The sequence below is a fragment of the Ischnura elegans genome, chromosome 11 (assembly GCF_921293095.1).
Source record: "Ischnura elegans chromosome 11, ioIscEleg1.1, whole genome shotgun sequence".
Taxonomy (NCBI): domain Eukaryota; kingdom Metazoa; phylum Arthropoda; class Insecta; order Odonata; family Coenagrionidae; genus Ischnura; species Ischnura elegans.
In genome coordinates this window covers 45,373,995-45,397,253 of record NC_060256.1, presented here as the reverse complement: position 1 = coordinate 45,397,253, position 23,259 = coordinate 45,373,995, and the positions used below count along the sequence as shown (strand labels likewise).

The 23,259-nt window shown below is 34.9% G+C and overlaps 1 protein-coding gene across 2 annotated transcripts in view; it reads left to right on the top strand.

Moving 5' to 3' along the window:
- The window catches only part of LOC124167868 (transcription factor Dp-1), a 34,845-nt gene that overhangs the window by 8,296 nt on the left and 3,290 nt on the right, over positions 1-23,259 (top strand). For both annotated transcript variants that reach the window (XM_046545922.1, XM_046545921.1), the window contains exons 6-10: positions 4,597-4,759; positions 7,470-7,679; positions 13,414-13,568; positions 18,123-18,205; positions 18,739-18,822. In XM_046545922.1, the coding sequence (XP_046401878.1) occupies positions 4,597-4,759; positions 7,470-7,679; positions 13,414-13,568; positions 18,123-18,205; positions 18,739-18,822 (695 nt within the window). The remainder of the gene's footprint in view (positions 1-4,596; positions 4,760-7,469; positions 7,680-13,413; positions 13,569-18,122; positions 18,206-18,738; positions 18,823-23,259) is intronic.

Genomic DNA, 23,259 nt, shown 5'->3' with positions numbered 1-23,259 from the left:
GCATTGCCAATCAAATTGCGTGATATTATTCCCCAAATTGACCGATCGCGTGGATTCAGGAAAGTACGGTATTTCAATGCTACATTACTAAACTTAATCCTTTAATTGATTCGTTATGTTATTCTGCGATCTAAGGACCCATAGAATTGATTGTCTACTTACCTTTAATCATTATATATTCTGCCTTTTATATATCACGTTGATTGATGAATCTGGAGGTTTCACTGTGACAGTGAATACACGTAGGAGAGGTGTTGAGGATTACGAGCAAATTACACACAAAATATAGCAGTAAATCACTATATTCTTAGATACATTCACACGCACATACACTCAATCTTTCACGCACGCAGACATATTTTCATTCTCTCATATCTCAATAAAATGACGTGAAAATATCATCATTTGAATATTTATTGTTGCTGTTAACATCAAAGAGTATTTCCAATGCACGAATCTAATTGAAAGTGAGCTTTTAATCAGCCAACTCAGTCATTAATGTGCAACAAAGTTAGTGGGGAAAAGCTTTCAATAATGCAGTACAGTCGGATCCGGATTTAACGTCTTCGCATTTAACTTTTTTCCGCATTTAGCGTTTATTTTTTGGGGTCCCGATTCATTCCCTCTTAGGACAATGTAAAAATTATCCGTTTTTAATGTTTCCACATTTTGCATTTTTTCACATTTATGGTCATAAAAATTTTCCTTTTTTGGATGACCTCAAAATCCAAAATAAGCACACAGGAGGCTTTTAAAACCTCATAAATCCCTTGTTTTGCTGAGGCAACAGAAAATGTTAAGTTGGCAAAATTCCAGAAAACCTCCCTTTTACTTGATATTCGGTAGTTTAAAATTCGGGATTAGTTATCTTCTGCTGTACCATTATTCACTTATCTTTATTGATGCAATACCTTTTCTTATTATATTAGAAATGCTATAGTCACCTACATGACACTATTACAGAAAAAATTTTAAAATTTCATCTAGACCACAGAAATATGCATAAAAATGGAATCACTGATGTCCATAATAATATTCCGTGTGGGAATGCTTTTAAGTTGTTGTATATTATAATTGTCTTAAAATATTTCATTAAAACAATTGTCCTCCTCTCATCACTTATTTTTACTACTCATTTCTTTTTAGCTGATACGTGAAAAGAATGATAAAACTGGGTCACTTTATTTTGTTTATCACGTAAAAAATTCAATAACTATTCGATATTTTTTCTGCCATTGGGTATGCGAGCGAATATCTACTCCTTCGCGCTCGCATTCGAAAATTAACATAATCATTTGAAGTACGGTAATCACTTACCTAAGTATGGATTTACGTAAGTTGGGACATGGGAAACGCGGGGAATGCCTGTATGTATATCTTTGATTTTTAAAATATTTCACAATCATTTTATTTTTTGGAGATATCACTGCTTCATGTAATATGCTTAATTTTGCGAATTGTTTCCTACAGTGAAACCTCGATATAATGACACCCCACGGTGCACTAATAAACACTCGCTATAGCGAATTGTCGCTTTACCGGAGGTGGAGCAAATAATAGCCAATATACCTGTTGCGAACAGATATATAGGAACAGGAGTGGTGCGGCGACAGATAAACATCTATCCGATAAACGTAAGCATAAATCCAGACGAAAGGCGATGTTTTTTTGCATCACTAAATTTCCTTACTCAAATAATGACTAACTATTCAAACAATTTATAAGCGCCACACTGAATAAAAATATTGCAAAGCATTGTTTCGTCATCATTATATTTATCAAACGACAGTTTACCACATAAATTTGATACTGAGCACTCCATTAACTTCATTTCTAACAGATCGCTAGCAATTACAGAGGTTAAGGAGTCTTCATGAAAGTCTTCCGGCGGTGAAACCCTGCTATGGCAAGAGCCAACACCGAAAGGGTCTCGTAAAAACGAATTTTTTAACATGCTTATTATAGGGTCAATTGACGGTGCATCGGCTATCTCTCGTAATAGCGGGGGTGTCGCTATAGCATGTACTCGCTTTAACGAGGTTCCACTGTATTTCATTTTTAGTTCATTGATTATATTGTATAATCTCAGCTCTAAAACCTATGAATGGGCTAATGATATAACCAAATCAGAAATCAGAGTAGGGTAATGTCTCCTTAAAGTCAATCTCTTATGAAATATGAAGCATACCCTCATACAGCAGACTCCTGATTATCCAGCTGTACTTTATCCGGGTTGTGGATTATCCGTGCATGATTTTCACTCTCACTCAATTTTTTTCGCAATCTTTATTTTAAAAAATAAAATCTGACGCAAAATCATTGGGATTGCTGCATTAATGCTAGGATATACCAGGCTTATTATATCCGTCAAAATCCCATTCGTAAAATGGAAGAGATTGCGCGCTAGCTGCATTTACGGGAGTACCATGTTACTGTTTTCTAAGCTTTGCAGTGCGCGACCACGCTCTGTGATCACGAAAGCACGTCACGCAGCAGCTACAACCCTGGCAACTTGAGCGAGACGCGACTACGTGGCGTGGTGCCTGACAGTGTAGTTTCCGACATTTATCAGCGGTTTTGGAGCATTAGTGCAAACCTTTTTTCTGTATCCGTGATCACACAGCCACGGATGTGTGGTTTTCTAAACCAGGCCTTACATTGAGCATTAATAATATGAGTACAACCATGTTATCGCCGCTAAAAAGATCGCTAACTGGCGAAGACAGCTCTCATTGAGTCCTGGAAGCACTCTAAATTAACAGAATAACTGCATAAATAATAATATATTGTTTGTTTTGCGTAAGTTATGAACATTGCAAGACATTTAAGTGAAAGTTTGGGTTATCCGTGTTTTCCGATTACAGTGGAACTTGTTTAGTACGTTTTTTAAGGGACCGCAAAAAATGAACGTACTAACCAGGAAAACATGCTAACGAGGAAAATAAATAATGGCAGTCGGGGTAATTGCAATCTGTGGAAAAGTCGTCATAATTACTACTACTAACGGTAGTTCTCGTAGGATCGCCTTCCTGAACTCTTTTCACCTTTAAAATCAAGAAAATGAGCGATACATTGAAAACCTACCATGTGAATAAAAATCACAATGTTTCATTGATTTCCCGAAGACAATTACATGAAAACGGCGTCTATCTCCCGTGATTTATCCTAAATGTATTTATAGAAAGAGGACAAGTAAAGCTAAATCATTTCTTTTTTGTCACAGCATACTCGGAGAATATAACAACAACCCTGAGTATGTCAACGGGTTGTTTTTAAACGTCATAAAAATTGGACAAAATTATATTAACCTTAAATTACGGCAACAGCCGTACACATTCGCTTCTGGAATAAATCCATATGGATTGTTATATCGATGGATATCTCGAATAATAACACGCAAGATTATTAGATTACGACGTAATTACAAGAAGATTTTATATTATACTGTTGAAATTTACTTTAAAAATTTGTTTAATGTCGTCTGCTTTCGTGCCGAGATCAAGTATTTTTAAGCTAAGCTTCGCGTGGAGATCCAGAGCATCCTCTGCTCCCGCAGCAGTAGTCAAATACGCACGTACTCTGTAGCATTGACGTCGTGCAGTACTGCTTTAGATAAAGTGGGAATTGGATAAGACTCATTTCTTCATCATGATACCTCGTGCAATAGCAACAATTGCCCACTCGTGAAATTTGTGCGTAGTGGGCACTCCAGAGGCAACAGAAGGTGAGGAGCTCGGGGTGGGGAAAATTGGGGCTTCTCATTGGCTGCAGTTTTGCATAGTCAGACATTCCTGATAAATGGCCATATTTCATCACGTCATAAGAATTGAGAAATGCATTTGAATAAATCACGGTCGAAGAAAGATATGTGGAATGAATGCAAGAATGTTAATGGCTAATAATAATAAATTAAATCATGAATTCGGAGCATTACGACCTTAAAGAAGATACTGGAGAACGACTTGCGGGTTGCGTCACGGCTAGCAATTGAGCGTACTAACCAGGAAAGAGCAATTTTTTCAAACGTACTAACCAAATACTTTTGCATGTATTTTGTTCCGATGGTAGCGGGACCGAGAGAAATCGTTGTAATAAGGAGGAAAACGTACTAAGGAGGAACGTACTAACCAAGTTCCACTGTATTTGTGCCGTTTCTCCCCATCAATAGCCCGGATAATCGGGAGAGTACTGTACTTGAATGTGTGATCTTTTCTTTGACTGGTGAAACCATATCTTATGCTTTGATTTCAATGCACAGCCTCATGTGGCAGATTAATTTGTGGCTGCATTCACTCAAGAATTCATGGCTGCTGCTTTTTTCAGTCATACATTAGGTTTTATTAACTTTTTGGAAAAGGGAGTCCCTGCCAGCAACTATGAAGTTGTTCACTTTCAAATTTGTGCCAAAATTTGGACAGAGTGAGACTTTTATTCCATGAGGCTGATTAATTTTTCATTGTTGCTCTGAACAATAATTGTAATTGATTGTTACAACCAAGAATGTGGTTGGTGTTGATTTATGTTATTGTTGTGTGATACTATTGTTTATTAGACTTAATGAATTAAGTGTTGTTTGGTTTTCCTAATGAATTGCAGCAAAAGGCGTAAAACAGAAAAGGTGGGGAAAGGATTGAGACATTTTTCGATGAAAGTTTGTGAAAAAGTTCGTCGAAAAGGAACGACCTCATATAATGAGGTAGCAGATGAGCTTGTGGCTGAATTTACAAATCCAGTGTCCATGTCTGCTGCAACGGATCAGGTTTGTATACTTCTTCAAATTTAGTCATTTTTTTCTCTCCTTAAATTTCTGTATATTTTATTGATGCCTGTTTCTGTGCAGAGTATGGTTTAATTCAAATGTATAACTTATGAAATTGTTCTGGGCAATTGTTGAGACAATGCTAGTTGTATGAGTTAATTCCTAATGTATGCTCGTTGAGTCTCCCTTTTGATCCACATAACCAATATTTCTGCCAAATACTTAAAAATGAGGGAAAATGCAGTGGTAGAATTAGCTTCTTCTGCTACCTTTCAGGCTTACCTAATTTCAGCTCTAAAATAGTTTTGACAACTGGTAGGGATGTGTGAGTTGCATTTTTTGATCTCAAGTCAAGTATCAAGTAAAGTTGTAACTACCATTGACAATTGAGTCGTATGAGCTTTCATAATATCTAGATGGGGTAATATGATTATGCATAATAATAATAATAATAATAATTTATTAATTTGCCAGACGACAAGTATTGTACATACATTGTATATGGCACGTCATGTATACAAAATCAAGTTATTTACAAAATGGCAGTTTAAATACAAAGGCAGTTACAAAGATAAATATTCATCAACTGAGTAGAAACAATTGGATAATAAAAAGTTTTTGAACCAACATATACTCATTTTTCCAATCCCCTGATGTATTTTCTATGATGAATACTTGGCCTAATGGAAAAGGGAAAAGATGATGAGGAATGTTTATGGTAATTGTTTCAGAATTTGGAAGTGAATGGACATTTATGAGTCTTGAACACTTTCAATCAGACAATTGAAATAAATAAATCTTTATTAATTTTTTTATATTTTTAAAAATTTTATTATTAGTTTAATTATGTATCTTAACTTTTAGGAAGAGCCCATAGTAAAGGCAGTTGCCCAATTATAATAAAGATGCATGGTGTAAGATTCAATACTTTCAACAGCCCACAGCACTTTTGTACTTCCCTAATTAGCTTCTTTTTTAAGCAGTTATTCTGCAATAATTCAGCTTGTGTTTGCTCTGTAAATGATGGTGCTAACTTGTTTTAGAATGAGTAAAGAGTGAATTGAATACATTGATCTCATAATACTATTGTTTTACTTAGCTGTGGCGTAACTATGGGGGGGGGGGGGGGGGAGTGAGGGGATAGATCCCCCCCAAAGCATTTGAGAAATAAAAAAGTTATTTAAAAATATTGCCTTGTTTTGAAATATAATAACTGCATCTGATTAAATTTAAATTTTTAGTGCCGGAGCGATGTAAAATGTATATGCAGGCATGTCATTTTTCAAAATTTTCCTGCCCCAGGCCATCTCATCCCCCCCAAAAGCACATTCCTAGTTACTCCACCGATACTTCCTACTATTTAGTATTGAGCTGAATTAATGTATTCAATTAAAAATTGGGCCAGCAGCACATGCTCATATTTGAAAATACTAATATAATGGTAATAATAATGTGGGCTACAATGTTGCAAATTCAGTGCATTTGTGATAATTGTTGTCAAATGTGTTCAATAATGGAGCTGGTGAGGAGGCAGAGCTTAGACAAGGAGGGAGGGTGCCTTTCGGGCTAGTTCTGATGCTCTCGGTGTGCTTCACTGATAGGGAGGAAGTGAGAGATTGAGCGAACTTAATGCTGCCAAATGTAGATACTGCTTTTACTTGTTTTGGGAAACAAATTGGTCACCAGTAGTTCAGGCCCGACTCCGAGGAAATGTACAAGGTTACTCATTTAGAGAGGATTATCCGGAATGGTTTCTAACGGCTTTTTTATGTTCACCATCTTGCTCTTAAAGGCCTGTTTACATGATACATGAACCCGTATGAGATAATGTCTGTTTGCGTGAATGATTTTTTTGGAATGTTTGAATGGATGAACCAAATTAAAACAGGTTCTATTTTCTTTTCATGCATTCACAGAAGTTGGGTGGTTACACTTTGCATTTTCATGTTCATTCACACGCTCATATATTTAGACATCAACTCGTATGGGTTAATGAACCATGGAAACAGGCCTTAACACTAGCTACAGAGCCATGCTACTCTTCCGATTCTATACATAATTTTATTGTATTTTCTCTGCATTTGAGTATATGAAATAAGTGAAGGTATAATAGTAGGATATAGGAAAGTATGAGCAATGTAGTAGTCTTTCGGTTTACTCAGAATTGTCTGTAACATTGGAAGAGGGTCAGCCCCTAATGCAGATGAAATCATATTTGCTGCTCACATTGGCAGTTATAGTATGTACTTAACTGCTACTTATAAAGACAGCTGCAGCTCCTAGGCTAAGGTAATTCAATGATCTATCGACTTAAAAAATGATCCTTACATGAGTTAGATGGTAGTGCTTCTTGTTGGAAGATTCTAAACCTACTGCCCTCGGCAGCTCTGTAGCTGAAACGTCTCTACTCATTGTTTGTTTTAATACTTGAAGTATGTCATAGTGCCAATCACTTATTGAATTTTTGAGTACTTGCATATCCCCAACTGGTTTTGTCTGGATTGTATATGTGAAATCTTGTTATTGTTGTAGGTGCTGGAATGATTGTGATCATTTTAAGAGAAAAAAATTCTTGTTACTTATAATTCCTTGGTCCCCTGGACAATCGATAATTTCTAATATTTCTTAGCATCACAAAAATTATTTTGGAATTATATATTGCTAATTCTGCTTATTTATTCATCCAAGTGTTTTGGTTTTTATTTTACAGTACGACCAAAAAAATATTCGGCGGAGAGTATATGATGCTCTGAATGTGTTGATGGCAATGAGTATCATTTCTAAGGAGAAAAAGGAAATTCGCTGGTTAGGTCTTCCCACAAATTCCCTTCAAGAGTGCCGTGCCCTTGAAATTGATAGGAAGAGGAGGTTAGACAGAATTCGCCAGAAAACTCGCCATTTACACGATCTTATTATACAGGTATGTTTTGGTTTGTCTCTCTAATTGTAACTGATATTTATTTAGTATTTGCAGAAGTAGTGATTCATAAGAATTTCCTTGTAAGTGGATACATAAATTTGGGTTTCTGTAAACTTCAGTGATTTATGATAAGTTTTTGGATTTCATTTAAGTGGTAATCAACTCATAAATGTGTAAAAATAATTATTCATTATTTGTTTACTGCACAGTAGTTTTCATTTCATGGAACTCATCATCCTGTGATCCATGTCCAATACATTAGCCAAAAAATCTCCTAAAGACAATTTAAAAATCTCCATTTCCTTCAGGTACTGAAACCTAAGATCAAAACCGAAGGAGTGAGCTTCTTTCAGAGGATGCTCATCTAAGAAAGTGGAATGGCTCTCTTTATGGTTAAGCTTCACCTTTTCCATTCGAGTGATGAAATTCTCACCTGATTACTCAATGTTACGACTTACTCTTCATTTTCACGTACTTCTCTAAGGGAGGGGATAGAATTTTTGTTAGTCTTTCTGGAATGTATTCTCTTCATTGTTAAAAGCGTGAATATTATAAAGCATGACTATTTGTCTTGAAGATTATAGTTTCAGCCTGATTAAATTAGAGTAAGCATCCATTGAATAGATTGAATAACCCTAAGATATTGAATCTGGTTTCAACTGTACATATCTGCATTCTTATCACTCTGCTATTTGTGAAACTACTTAGTGGTTCAATATGATAGTTTGTAAATTTAGAAACAATTACTTTCGCATAAATTAATTTAAAATTAAACCTTTCATTTGAATTTCATCTCATTTTGCTATAACTCATGAGTTGCTATGCAAGAGGTAGGGTTACTTTTTGGCTAAAAGTTGTGTTATTCTTTGTAAAAGTGGTGTTATTTTACTACGAAATCTGTGTTATTTGAACTACAAAATAATGGATGTTAATTCAGTTCCATCCTTGAAGTGGGCACATCTACTAGCTCTGAATTTTGCATGCCATTGATTTGGGTAAATTTAAGGAAAGTCTGCCTTATGTCCGGGTTGCACAAATGTCTTTTACTTCTTCATTGTCAGAAAAATGACATCAATTCATGAGCCAAGCGTTGATGTACAGCTGGCTAATTGAAGTCAAGTACCCAGCTAATTACCATCAACTTAACCAAATGCCAAGTATATGGTGCAGGGTTCCCACTCAACCGTGAATAAGCCGTGAATTTGGTCTACAGTGAAAAAACCTGGAAATAGACGTCAAATTTGTCGCAAAACCTTAAAAACCCCTCAAACTTGATTGTAGATCTACGATTGATGGGTAATAAGAAAAATCTATGTGTCGATCATATTCAAGGTCAGTCACTCGCAGACACTGTTCACGCATTTATCTGCACAGGTATATTCGAAGCGCAAATGTTGGTCCGTGTGCCATGACGACACACAGACCTTAAGGCTGTGATTGGAAGACCGTTAGCCAAAGTGATCATTAACCTTGGTGAGAAATCAGACACCTCTTCACTTCACTGTCACCCTCCATTTTCCCACTCACAACCTTTAGCTGGTCCTAAATTTTGCGAACGATAGGCGAAGTCATAAGAGCACTTTCATTGCTGCGTTTTCATTCCCGGGGTTTATCGCGTTTGCTACATTTTTAGTTGTGTGCGGCCAATGATTGTTATGTGATCAATATTTCTTCCTAAAATGGCTTATCAACAGAAAAAACTGAATTTTATAATTTAGTTAGAATGGGAACCCTGTGGTGTTATGTGATCGACAAATGAAAGTTCGCGAAATAGTTGAGGTCACAGATATATTACATAGCATTGTCCCTTTAATTTTGCACGATATATTGGGTGTGATAAAATCTTGGCAAGGTGGGGATAGTGATGGAAAAGTGCCGGACAAAATCAAATTTTTCATCTATCAACTTTTAACTGGAATGAAAAGCTCAAATTTAAAAAAAAATCAAAATTTGAACTAAAAGATAAGTTTTGAAAATATAGATGGTACTTCATAAAAAAAATTTTACGAAAACATGTTTATTACTAATTTGAGAATAACCTAATTTACTTATTTAAGTTGAAGAAAATTTTTACTTAGCGAGTACTAGCCTGAATTAATGTTCAGGCGGTCCTCGACTTTCGTACAATTCGCACTTTCGTACGTTCAAAATTGACACCTTTTACTCGACTTTCGTACGCTAAATTCGGACTTTCGGACGCTGGTCTGTAATTTTTTTTAAATTCCCGCTATGTTTATTGCGCATCCCAACATTCAATTGTTTCAAATTGCAGTATCGGCAGTATATGCGAACAATATGAACGTATATAATGAAGGGAATTGTTGGTAATTGACTCTGATCTAGGTGATTTATTTGGGAGAGAGACTGCCTGCTATAGGCTCCTTTATCAAGAGAAGAGGAAAGCCTTCATTGAAGATATTTTTTAAAAGAAGTTGACTAGACATCATCGAATAGCTTTCAATAAAACTATTAAGACCTTCTTTCTAATTGTGTTTTTTCGTTTGAGTGCTGTTTAATTCATGTAAACCTTCAGCAACGATATTGCACGACATATCACCCGAATTCCGTTTGTCTTTTGTCTTTTTTGAATAACATGCGGAATATACGCGATCACGAATGTCACCTGCCAAACATCGAATTTTGGTGTAAAAATTAAAAGGTATCCAGAGTGCGGGTTCAACGAATACATTTTTTTATGCTACTTGATATGTCCTTTTATTTATAGTGGACGTAATAAGTGGAATGTCAACTTAAACGCCAAGAGGAAGTTTCACTCGATAGCCAACGGAGTTCTTGTTTTTTAAACTTATATTTGCATTTTCTGCGTATTTTCGAAATAAATTATATGATTTGAGAAGTTTTATTAATATATTATTAAAATTAAGTCAATTGAAATGAATTCCGTGAAAAAAAAGGTTTTAGTACGTAAATTCCGCTCTTTTGGAACGTAACCCCTAATTAGTATGGAAGTCAATGGTTCGACTTTCGTACAATTCGACTTTCTTACAAGTTTTCGGGAACGCATTGTGTACGAAAGTCGGGGACCGCCTGTAAGTAAATACTTAAAAATTCGCGCACATCAAAATCGGAATGAAAAGCTTAAATTTTAAACAAAAATCAAAATACAGTAGAATTTGTTTAGTATGTTTCTTAAGGAACCACAAAAAATGAACGCACTAACCAGGAAAACCTATCAATGAGGAAAGTAAATAATAGCAGTTGGGGTAATTGCAATCTGTGGAAAAGTTGTCATAATTACAATTACTATCGTTAGCTCTGGTAGGATTGCCTCCCTGAACTCTTCTCATATTTAAAATCAAGAAAATTAGCACTAAATTGAAAAATTATACCATGTGAATAAATTTCACAATGCTTGATAGATTTACCGAAGACAATTACATGAAAACGGCATCGATCTCCCATGATTTATCCATTAATATATTTATAGAAAGAGGAAAAGTGAAGCTAAGTCATTTCTTCTTTCTCACTGCATACTCGAAGAATATAACGACAACCCTGAGTATGTCAATTGGTTGTTTTTAAACATCGTAAAAATTGGGCAAAATTTCATTGACCTTAAATTACGGCAACAGCGGTACACTTTCGCTTCTGGAATGAAACTAAATCGATTGTAATATCGATCAATATATCGATTAATAACACACAAGATTATTAGATTACAGCATCATTACAAGAAGATTTTTATATTATACAGTTGAAATTTACTTTAAAAATGTTTAAATGTTGTCTGCTTTCTATTTCTCGTGCCATTTACGCATAGCTTCGCGTGGAGATCCAGAGCATCATCTGTTCCCGCAACAGTAGTCAAGTAATGACGCACTCTATAGCCTCAACCTCTTTAGATAAAGTGGGAATTGGATAAGACTCATTTCCTTCCTCAGAATCATTTTCATCACTTCCATCTTTGTTTTCTTTCAACTCCTGTTCGTGAATTTCATTGATTGACATGGTTTGGCAAACAGTGAGATCATCATCAAACTCGCAATACTCGTTGAAATTCACCTCTCCAGCAATCTGATGCCAGTCTTCTAGGAGAAAAAGAGTAATTTCTGCTTTTTCTATTGCGTGATCCGCTATTTCAGTTAACTGACCTTGCTTTGATAACTCGTACGCAATAGAGACAACTGCCCACTCGGGAAATTAGTGCAGTGTGTGGTACTCTAAAGGCAACAAAAGGTGAGGAGCTGGGGATGGAGAAAATTGGGGCTTCTCATTGGCTGCAGTTTTGCATAGTCAGACATTCCCGAAAAATGGCCGCATTTTATTATTCATCGTGTCTAAAGAATTGAGAATGCAATTGGAAAAATCACGGTTGTAGAAAGAGAGATGTGGAATCAATGTAAGAATGTTAATGGCTGATAAAAATAAATTAAATCATGAATTCGGAGGTTTACAACCCTAAGAAGATATTGGAGAACAAATTGCCGGTTGCATCACGGCAAGCAATTGAGCGCGCTAACCAGTAAATCGCAGCTTTTTCAAACGTACTAACCAAATACTTTTACCTGTAATTTGTTCAGATGGTACCGGGACTGAGAGAATTTGCTGTACTAAGGAGGAATGTACTAACCAAGTTCCACTGTATTATCAAAAGATCGATTATTTAAAATAAATCAACGATTCTTTGAGAAAGCTTGCGCCAAAAAAATGTTTATTACTCATTTAACAAAGACTAAAAATACAATTTGTGTATGTCACTATTAAGGTCTGGAAATGCATAATTTGTTGAAATCATGGTCGGTTTTGAGTTATGAATTAAAGAGTTGGATTTTACAATTTGTGTTTTTACCATGGACATATCGAACTTCCACATAGTCAAGCCTGAAACAATTTTGTATGTTCATTATTCATTCAAAAACCACAAAATACTTATTTGAGTATTAGAGAAAAATTAAATGGGAATACATGTCTGAATTATTATTAGTAAAAACTAAATAATTCAAACATAAAAGTCGATTGTAAATTGAAATGAAAAGCTTGAATTTTTTTACAAAAATCAAAATTTTAATTCAGCCATTCAATTTAACCATAAGGTCAATAATTCGTAAAAAATGATATTTTAAAATAATAAGTTGTTCCAGAAACATTTCAATGTTCATCCAAAATTACTTAAAATACACATTTGATTTGTTGTAAAAAAATAATCAGAATGCATAGCTAAATTATTGTTAGTAAAAATTTACAAAATGGACACCAATTAAAATCAACTGTTTATCAAAATGAAAAGCCAATATTTTTAGCAATAGATTATAATTGAAACAGAGCTTAAACAAATGACACTATAAAAATGGACAATATTTGCTCATTTCAACAGGTAGATTGATACTAGAAATTTTTTGTACACTCCGGGATAAGTTATTAATGTGTATTTGTTTTATGAAATTTTGAGAAGTGATACGCTACAGCAATTTTTTTCATAAAATGCTTAAAATTTTTATATAGGATGAAATCTTACATGTGTATGAACTGAAAATGACTGATTTTTTGTTAGAAAAAAATAATGATTTTTATCAAACCTTTATTCAATTGACGAATTTTGGTGATTGCTTTATGAATGTACGAAGCAGTTCTATTTGTTGCAAACCTTTGTCTAAACTTCAGGAAGTTAATTATTTGTACTGTGGAAAAATAATGTAAGATTTCTGCCTTGTTATTAACTATTGTTTTGTGTCCCATTTGGTAGAAATTTAATTTTTTATTATCTTTACTTCAGCAAATAGCATTTAAAAACTTGGTGGAAAGGAACCGGGAGGCGGAGAGGCTCCAAGGTGGAAATCCACCCCCTCCAAATTCTGCTATTCAGCTTCCCTTCATTATTGTCAGCACAAGCAAAAATACTGTGATTGACTGCAGTATATCAAATGACAAGTGAGTACACGGTTTTTATCTTTATAAGAAATCTTTTTCGTGTCATTTGATTGCCTTTCCCTTCCTCGAGGCCTGAGGCTTGAACTCTGTGATATAGTATGAATGCAGGAGACTGTCTAAGTTCATGGGACAAGCTAGTATCAATGACCTTTGAATGTTTCTTTTCAGAAACATCAGAAAAAAATAACATTGCATTTTTTATGAATTAGTCATAAAATACTTTGCAGTTTTACACAATTTTATTGTTAGAATGCTATTGATTGAATTATAATTATTACTTTAAATTAGTTTAAGGCTCATTGAAATGATTGTTGATCAGATAAAGTGAAAAGATATGCAGTGAAATGCATTTCGATGTATATTGAGAAAGTCACACACTGCATCATTCTTAGCCTAAATTTTCATTATGGGCAAATTTTATTCGGAAGTATATATGCTCCATTGCACAGAAGTAGTAATGCCCTTCTCTGGTAGAGAATTAGTCCGCACTTTGGCGAAGATTTTAAGTGCACTCCAGCTGGAGAAGAAGCCAGGACACTGAATACTGCCTAATGACTAATCTTTTGGCAGTTGTTCCGATTGAAGATATGGCTAGCACCAAACAGTTTCACGAGATCATTAATGAGTTCATTTAATCTCCACAGATGATGAACTTCTGATCAGATAAACATGCCTAGTATACTTTAATATCAATTTCAGGCGGCATATAATTTATCAAAGAAATGAAGTAGGTAGGCAAAAAATAGCGTACTATGTTTAATAATGCCTCCTCTTTGCATTATGGAACTTAATTGTACATTTACACAGGGTGTTTCAGGAGGAATCTACAATAATTCAGGAGGTAGTAGAGAAGACAATTTTATGATTTTTTTCCTAAAACATGGGAGAAAAATGCTTAACATTTTCTTTCCGTAGCACACAACTCCTTAATTACTGAGCTAAGGCAACACAAACATTTTTTTTATGTACTTTGCAGTTACCATGAAAACTGTTTTTCTTTGGCATACAGTCTTTTCGACATTTTATTTTATACTTTGGATTTTTAAGGACATTAAATAATTAAGGTTGGACGAACATGTGCCATTGTAATTGTCTGCTAGGAAAAATCTTAGAGCTTAATAAAACAAGAACTTTGAGTGAGTATTAACTATAAAATTGTGCAATCTCACCCATTTTGAGATTGATTAAAAGATTACAATGAAATTTGCAGTTACGTAAATTTAGAAATTGATTAATATGGTTGCATATGAGCTTGCATGAAGGTCCTAAACAAATATTATGCCATCATTGTGGGTGGAAAAATTATTTGTCATTGGATGCGATTATTTGAGAAATGGCTTACAAATTCCCACCTCTTTAATCAGAATAACTTTAATTGGAACATGTTGTTTGTGCTATTGCTTATTTATTTTATTTTTAAAGTATTGAGTATTAAATTCCTCCTGGACCATTCCCCAAAACTCATACCAAATTTTTGTTTCTTGAAAATTAGGTCTTCCACTGTAATTTCTGATACAAATATGAATATCTAGTTACTTACTTTACTTATTGAGATTTTGAAGCTGCCTGCCTTGATGTCTGTTGTATATTTTGAGTAACCCTTTGCTGTTTTCTCTACTTATATCATTTTATTGAAAGAATCTTGTAGGAAAGCAATAAATGTGAATTTGTCTCTACAGGAATACTAACTCAGTGAAAAGTAACCACTTCTGTTTTATTGTTGTCTTCTTAGTTGTAATTTAAGAACTTAATGCCACTAAAATATAAATTGAAGTACATGAATAGGAAGTATACTTTGGTCAAAGTATTAAAAATGAGAAAGAGTCTTATTGTAGTTGTTTTTCTTTTTTGAATCAGAAACCATTTGTTTGGCACTCTCAAAGTTGTGAACTGAATTTGCTGCCGTTGTCAGGCATTAAGCCAGATCAATATGTACTTTCTTTTGTCAACTCATGTTTTGGATGACGTTATCACCTGTCTTTTCTGCCATCAAGAGCTTAAAGATAGATATGTGAGGAGACATAATGTTGAGAAATACTGGGATCATGGGAATAACTGTTAATTTTGGTAAGTAAATGCATTTGTGCAGTGAGAGGTCTTTCATAGTCGGCCTCATGAATCATTTACTTCACTCAAGTAGCCACTGCCTCATGATTTTCATCAATTATGATTACTTTTGTAATGATATTTCCTTTGTCATCATTCTTAAATTTTATTTCATCTCATTTAAATTAGTTGATATCTTTTACCTTCGGTTAGAAATTCTCCGTCTCTACAATCCGGCCGCTGAAAGTTGTCCAATGACAGGTGTAAGGGTCTATTTCAGGGCAGGGGGCGAGGTAGCCAGGTCAGAAAGGGAAACGCCCATGTCACTTGTAAACAAAATGCTTCCGTGAAGAAAGGAGCCAGAAGTGATGCTGAGCATGAAGTGCTAGTGGAATAATCCCTTATTTTGTTGATTCGAAGAAAGGGCTTGTTTTGGTGGTCCATGCTAATTTCAGTGCTTCATATACATCTAACATGTTTTATGACTAGGCGAGGGTGTGAGGTGCATTTGGGGGGCAGTGATTGACTGCAAACCGTGCTGGCGTTCTCTGCCCTTACTTTTGTGCTGTCATTGGTTAGCTCTCGCCGGCCTGACTGTAATAAGGGAGAACTTGCAGATTCATTAAAAAAAGGGTAAAAACTTTAGGGATAGGTAGCTCTTTGTTCCCGAGATAAAAATTCTCAATGTTGTCGAAATTGCAACGGCATGAAAAATGGCCTTTCAAAGGGGGCGTGGTCAATTTGGTTGGGTCTGAAGTCACAATTGCCATTCCTAGGGCTCGGAGGCAGTTGTGCAGCAGCGGCTGCCATTCCGGCTGCCCCCCCAGGGACTCAGGGTAGCATTATTGGGGAGCTGGAGGCTGCCAAGCTAGGGGAGAAGTATTCCAATGATTTTAATGTGCATTGTTTTGAATTCGTAAAAGTTGGCATACCATCGCAATTTATTGGGATTCATAATTGTTATGTAACAAATTTGTTTAGGTTTATGGTTAAGGTCTCATGCAGTTACGAATTCAATTAAGGAAATCTCATTGATCAAATAATATCGCTACTTCTTTAGTATTTATTAATTTATCAGGTATCTAAATTTTTTGTGTGATTCTTTTCTATTGCCACAGTTAATAATGATTAAGCTGCTTGGCTGAGTTACTAATATTATTAGATCACCCTATTTTTCATATCCTTAAATGTGTTAACTCAGTGATATTGATTCTAATCTCATACATTATATACAGGAAGTCCTCACGTAACGATGACCCACTTAATGACCACTCAATGTTACTACGACTTCATTTATCAAGTACAGTTTTGTACTGCTGGACATACTTAAGTAATGACTTAAAAAGAAAATGCATATCAAATTACTGCAGTACACTGTAATATGAATAGTAAGGTGCACACAAACACTATTGATAAATAAATAAATAAATATTTTATTGGTCCCGTTGATATGTAGTGACATATATAGGCCCCGTCAATAAAGTGACAGTACATATATAAAGAAATTTAAACAAAATACAGCAATATTACATGTCTTTATACAAGTATTCTTTTACATTGTAAAAACAATTGTCAAGTAAATATTCTTTTAATTTATGTTTAAAACATTCTAGTCTTTGCACATTTTTTATTCCATCTGGTAAATTGTTAAACAATTTGCATCCCATATATGCAGGCCCTTTGCTGAACAGAGAAAGGTTGTGAGTACTAGTTATATAATTAGATTTTTTTCTCGTATCATGATTATGAACATTTTCATTTGTCTTCAAGTTAAATTTACCTCCAAAATTTTTTACCAATAATATTGACTCATACATGTAAATACAAGCCAGAGGCATAATCTTCAGTTTTTTAAATAGGTCTCTACAACTGTCTCTTCGTCTTGCATTACATATAATTCGTATGGCCCACAATTCGTATGATAAGTACAAGAAAGTTAAAAAACCATGTACAAAGAAGGTTGCCATCCATTAATGCCTATCCTAAGTCTAGGGTCCTGATTAACGACGAAATTGCATAATGGCAGGCTTTCTTGTCTCTAACTCAGTTATTAAGTAGGGACTTGGTGTAATAAATGTGTTGCCTTTAGGACTGTGAATTTTTTGTGCTGATAATATTATGTAGATTCAAAAACTTTCTGCCCTAAGGCATTTTGGTAACTAACTGAATTTTATGACAATTTTTAAGATACAGAGGTAATTTTAAACAAAATTGTAAAAGCTGTTTTCAATGTTAAGATAAGCACCTTCCCAATCCTGTCATGCATGTTTCCAGTTATGTGAATGAAAGATGAAAAGCCCTAAATGAAAATAGCTTCGTCAAATCTACCTCAAGAAATCTTCATTACCATGATCGAGTAATCATTGGAAATTTTTATTTATAAAATGTACAGGTTTTTCATTGATGAAAAGATCAAGGTGGTATGAATTCCAGGTCTTGGGGGTTACTAATAATTTTTTAAATACACTTGCTTTTTGTGGTAATTTGATTTGTTTTTTACCTCAACAGACGGGAATACCTGTTCAATTTTGATGACAAATTTGAAATCCATGATGACATAGAAGTCTTAAAACGAATGGGAATGGATTTAGGTGAGTGTCATTTTCTTATCACTATTTTTATAACTGTGTTTCATTCCTATCCACTGTCTGATACAAAATTATTTTATGGCTGATGGTCTTGTTATTTATTGATGAATTTATTCTGGTTAAAATTCTTCCCCAGTTCATTAAATTAATGAATTTTTCTTGGGATTTCAACTAGCTGCTGAGCTTCATTTTCATATTGTGTTGAGGGTGATTCAGAAGCATAAGCACTCATATTTTATGAATGATTAATTTCTGAAACATAAATGGAAATTAAGCTTTCGACTTGTGCAATGCATAACAAAAAATAATTGCTTTAAGTGTACTCCCATAAAAAATTAACCATGAGTCTGTGTATTTAAAATAATATCCAACTCTACTCTGGGCACAACGCTGCTTTCCATCGGTCCTCTTATGAGAACCATTGCATCAATGTGCCAATTCCCTTATTGTGATTTGTTTTTTACCATGACTCTTGCACCTTCCTCAAAATCTGCTTCATCCCCACTTATTTTAACTGCATATTTATTTCATTTCAGGTCTTGAGAAAGGGAACTGCTCAGAAAGTAACCTGCAAAAAGCCAAGAGTATGATTCCAAAATCCTTGGAAGCTTATGTTACCCGTGAGTTTAGACTTTTTTCTCCTAGAAGTATATTATGGGCGACGGAAATAATTAATTATCATATTTTAATGGAATTTATTAATTTATCCCTGCAGTTTTTGCTCAGATAATATTTCAGACCATAGTGCTCTCCCAAATTAGGTATACACCCATGTCTCGTATAGCGCAATTTCGATTAGGGCAATTTCGATATAGCGCAAATTCGTTCCTCGGGAAAACATTGCAACGCAGTGTAGCCTAATCAAATATCTTAAACGCTCTCGTGATGAAACGTGAACTTGCGCTAAGTACACACGAAATTTCTATCATTTTACGCATATTAATATTATTGCTTGCCTCAAATCTTCTTTTTTGTTTATGTATTAATCGAAATCCATTGCTGTGCAATGGCCAAAAGTATTACTCGTCATTGGGTCCAGATAGCCGGCCTACCGAAGTAATTTATCTCGTCTCCTTAACAGAATGACTAATTTAGATCATTAATTAAGCGTGGGGCTAGTGGAAATGAGTTTTTTTTAAGCAATACTGGTTGAGACGTAATTTTTGCCGTCATAGGTTATCGGGCGATTGACTTCCAGGTAGAGGGGCTACGCTAAAGCCTTCAAGGTCATCGGTATTCACGGGGGAGAAATGGAGCGGTGGCCGAGTGGCGCATGAATAGCGTCAACATATAAGAGGGTCCACTATAGAGTCTCAAACACAATAGCTTCGTTCCCTCCCCGCAGTTGTAGGCCCTCTGCGTCTCAAGAATACAGTTCAGCAGTAGAAGGTGATTTCGATAGAGCCGTGCAGAGTAAGGACCAAGAGAAAATGGCAAAAAATAGGAATGCGGGTAGAAAAATCAAGAATTTATCAAGAAAAACCATAAACCTAGAAGAGAAATTGAAAGAGGTCACTTTCTTTGAAAATGGAGAACGTCAAAACGGTATTGCGCGGAAGTTTAAACGCACGATGCCTTATTCTGAATAAAGACGAAGTTAAAACATCAGTGACCTCAGCCGCACCAACTTCAACCAAGCGGTCTACACATACGGAAAGTTCATAGTGAATCAGTACAAAAAGACGAAAGCGGTAATCGCTCCGAGACATTTAGTGAAAGCTCCGGTTGGTTCCAGAATTTAAACGGCAAGCAGGTATTTTCAGTGCGGCGATATCAGGTGAATCTGCAAGTGTTGATAGCGCAGCCACCACAACATTTTCTGATGAACTCCAAGCTGTGATTGAAAGTGGTTCCTTTCCCCCTCAACTAGTTTTTAGTGTTGACGAGACGATATTCTTTTGGAAAAGAATGCATTCTCGTTCATAAATTTTCAGGGAAAGAAAACCTGGGTCAGGTTTCAAGGCATTTAAAGACTGTTTCACGTAGCTGCTAATGACTCGGAGGACTTCAAATTAAAATGATTTATCAATTATAAACTCCGCTAACTATGAAGTGGCCTTCAAAGTAGCATTTCCCTCTCATTTCGATGAGCGACAAAAGGGCCTGGGTGACACAATAGTTGTTTTTAGACTGGTTTGAAAAATCGACAACTGCCGGCAATGCATTACGAACCCCTGAGATAGCAGATGTTAGCCCACCCGCACGACAGGAGGGAATTTCAAAAGCACGTAAGAATTTTTTTTTAACGTGAATAAAAGTCTTCAAATGCGTGCATACTATCTTTAAAGATATTTTAAACTATAAACATTTATATAAATAATGTTCTCTAAGGCTATTTATGGGAATATATATGTTTTAGAGGAAATTCTATACCCATGATCTATGCTACCAGGAACGCATCCCTATCTTCCCAATGTTAAAACGCTCTCGTATAACGCAAATTCGTATAGCGCAAAGACCCCAAGGAATGCATCCCTTGCGCTATACGAGACATGGGTGTACTGCATTAATACCATGATCATGAAAATGTTAATATTTATATTTTAAATATCCGTATGTTTTCTTTTTAAATCCAACCTGAAGGAATTTTACATTTGAAGCCTAATTCTTCATCTTAACTTGGATGCATTATGTTTTATCTAGTGTGTTTGAATTCTAGCACTGAAAATTGAACATGCATAAGGTACTTGCCGAATGAAAGAGAAATGTTTCTTGTTAACTACTGCTCAGATGTTGCAATCTCATTTTTTCTTCCTGGAGAACTGTACCCTTTCCTTGCTGATCATAACCTTTATTCTCTTATATATTGTGGTATTTTGTGGAACTGTGTAACAGGTAACATGATGGCAGGAAAATGTTTGTATGGTCCACAGATTTTTATTTGCAGACAGTTGTTTCAAAGAACGATGTCATTTTCAAGGCTCAGGTTGTCATACAAGAGTCTTGGAAATGACATAATTTCCTTAACCTGGGTGGATTATACTGATGAAAAGAGGAAGTTTGAAAATTTTTTCATAATGTGTGATATCAATTAAATTTATTAAATTGTTGTAATTGGTTAGTTTCAAATAGTTATTCAATAATTTAAAATATAACTTATAAATGTTCAATGTGGCCATTGTTGGTTGGACTGCAAACATTGACACTGGCTAAACTCATCTCACGCATGCAAAAGCGTACCTGCTGCTATTTTGTGTACAGCAGCAGTGATCTGGTTCCGCAGATTGTTCAGAGTAGTTGGTAGAGGCGGGACATTAAAGGTGTCCTTCAAATAATCCCTTAAGGAATAGTTGCAGAGTGAGAAATCAGGAGATCTTGGTGTCCAGAAGTGGAGAGGGGACTCACTTTTTCTAATTATTAAAAGCTAAGTAATTGTAAAAAATAGTTGAATTTATTTAATTAAATTGATATAAAAAAGAACAAAAAAATCTTTCAAACTTCCTCTTATTACAGTAAAACCTCTTTACATCGTAATGGAGGGGACCAAAATTGGGGCAATTTGATGTATGGAGGTTCACTATTGAGAGGTTTTAGTGATAGGCACCATTTTATTAATAAACCATAATATTAATGTATTTAAACATACATGCATGCATTATTGAACATATATTTACAATTTAATGCTTACACAAAGGTAAAAATAACTTGTTCAAGAGGACTTTTTAGGAAAGAAATTAGTTATTGGGTTTGCTTAAACTTTTTTCAAACTCTTTCAAAATAATGTTTTCAATTGTATTGAATACAATCATATTATGATTGCATTCCTCCATGCTTAATAAAAACCATTCAATTACGTTCAATGAATCCTCAACCTCTTTTTTGGTGGGAACTGTAACTGATTCCTCATTATCAACATCTTCCTCTAAATCCATTTCTTCCGATACCTTGCAATAAATGTACATCTCCTTCACCACTATCTTCCAACTCATGTGGGGAGCAAATGAATAAATCATTATCAACATTTACAAAGTCTTCAAATGTTGAATTTGTGTCAACTATTTTGTTGATTTTATCCTACTCTGTAGGTTCATTCTCAAATATCTCACTTTCCTCCTGTTTGCTACAACCCGTGATTCCAGCCTTGATGAAGCATTTCTCAAAAATTGAGGATACTAATTCCTTCCACGAAAGGCGCAGCCTGTTCATGGTCTGATGGATGTTCCATGAGCACTTTTAATGTCATTTTAACTATCCACTCTCCATAAAAAAAATAAATCACTAGCTGTTTTCGATAATACCTTTTGGCCAAATAAATAATTTCCTGGTCTAAGGGTTGTAATTTACTAGTATTGTTTGGAGGGAAGTACACAAGTTTTATATTTCTTAACATAATTCCTTCATCCTCTTATTTCACTGCCCGAGTTTTTTTTATTTGTGCAGCCTAGATATACAGTTTCTTTTGTTTTTCCTCGGTTGTTTAAGATAGATCAGGTCAGTCAGGGTGAATGTTGGTATTCCAAAGGTCGCTGCTACATCTTTCTTCTGCCTGCCCTCGTCGATGGCTTGGAAAATTGCTCGGAAATGTGGTAATGTCAAGCAGCCACATTGTTTTATTTGTCGAATCCATCATCAGCTTATAATTAATTAAGTAATTTTCATATGTTTTCATATTTAATGGCAAATAATTGAAAATACTCGTTATAATATATTTTAAAAATTGATTTATCATTCTTATAACATTTGTCTTGTTAAAGATTATAAAAAAATAAACACGTGACTAATGCAAAAAATAAACAAGAAATTGTGCGTAATTTTGAAAATTTCGTCGAATTCCCTTTCTCTAAAAATGCAATGCTCATAGAGTTCCGAAGAAAAACTCTGTCGAGGGCACAAAGAAACGCTAGGTCTGCGAAACAACGTGATTTCCTAGTGAGAATACTTCAGAATGCGACGGTAAAAAATTTCATTGCTCTACCATGTATGAGCTAATTCGCTGTCTCCTTCACCTAACATTGTTGCACATGGAGTGATGTTCGTTCAGTATTGCTAGAAATTGACATCCCGGACTTCCGATGGAAGAGTCAAATTTTGCGGCATAAATACGCACACAAGATATA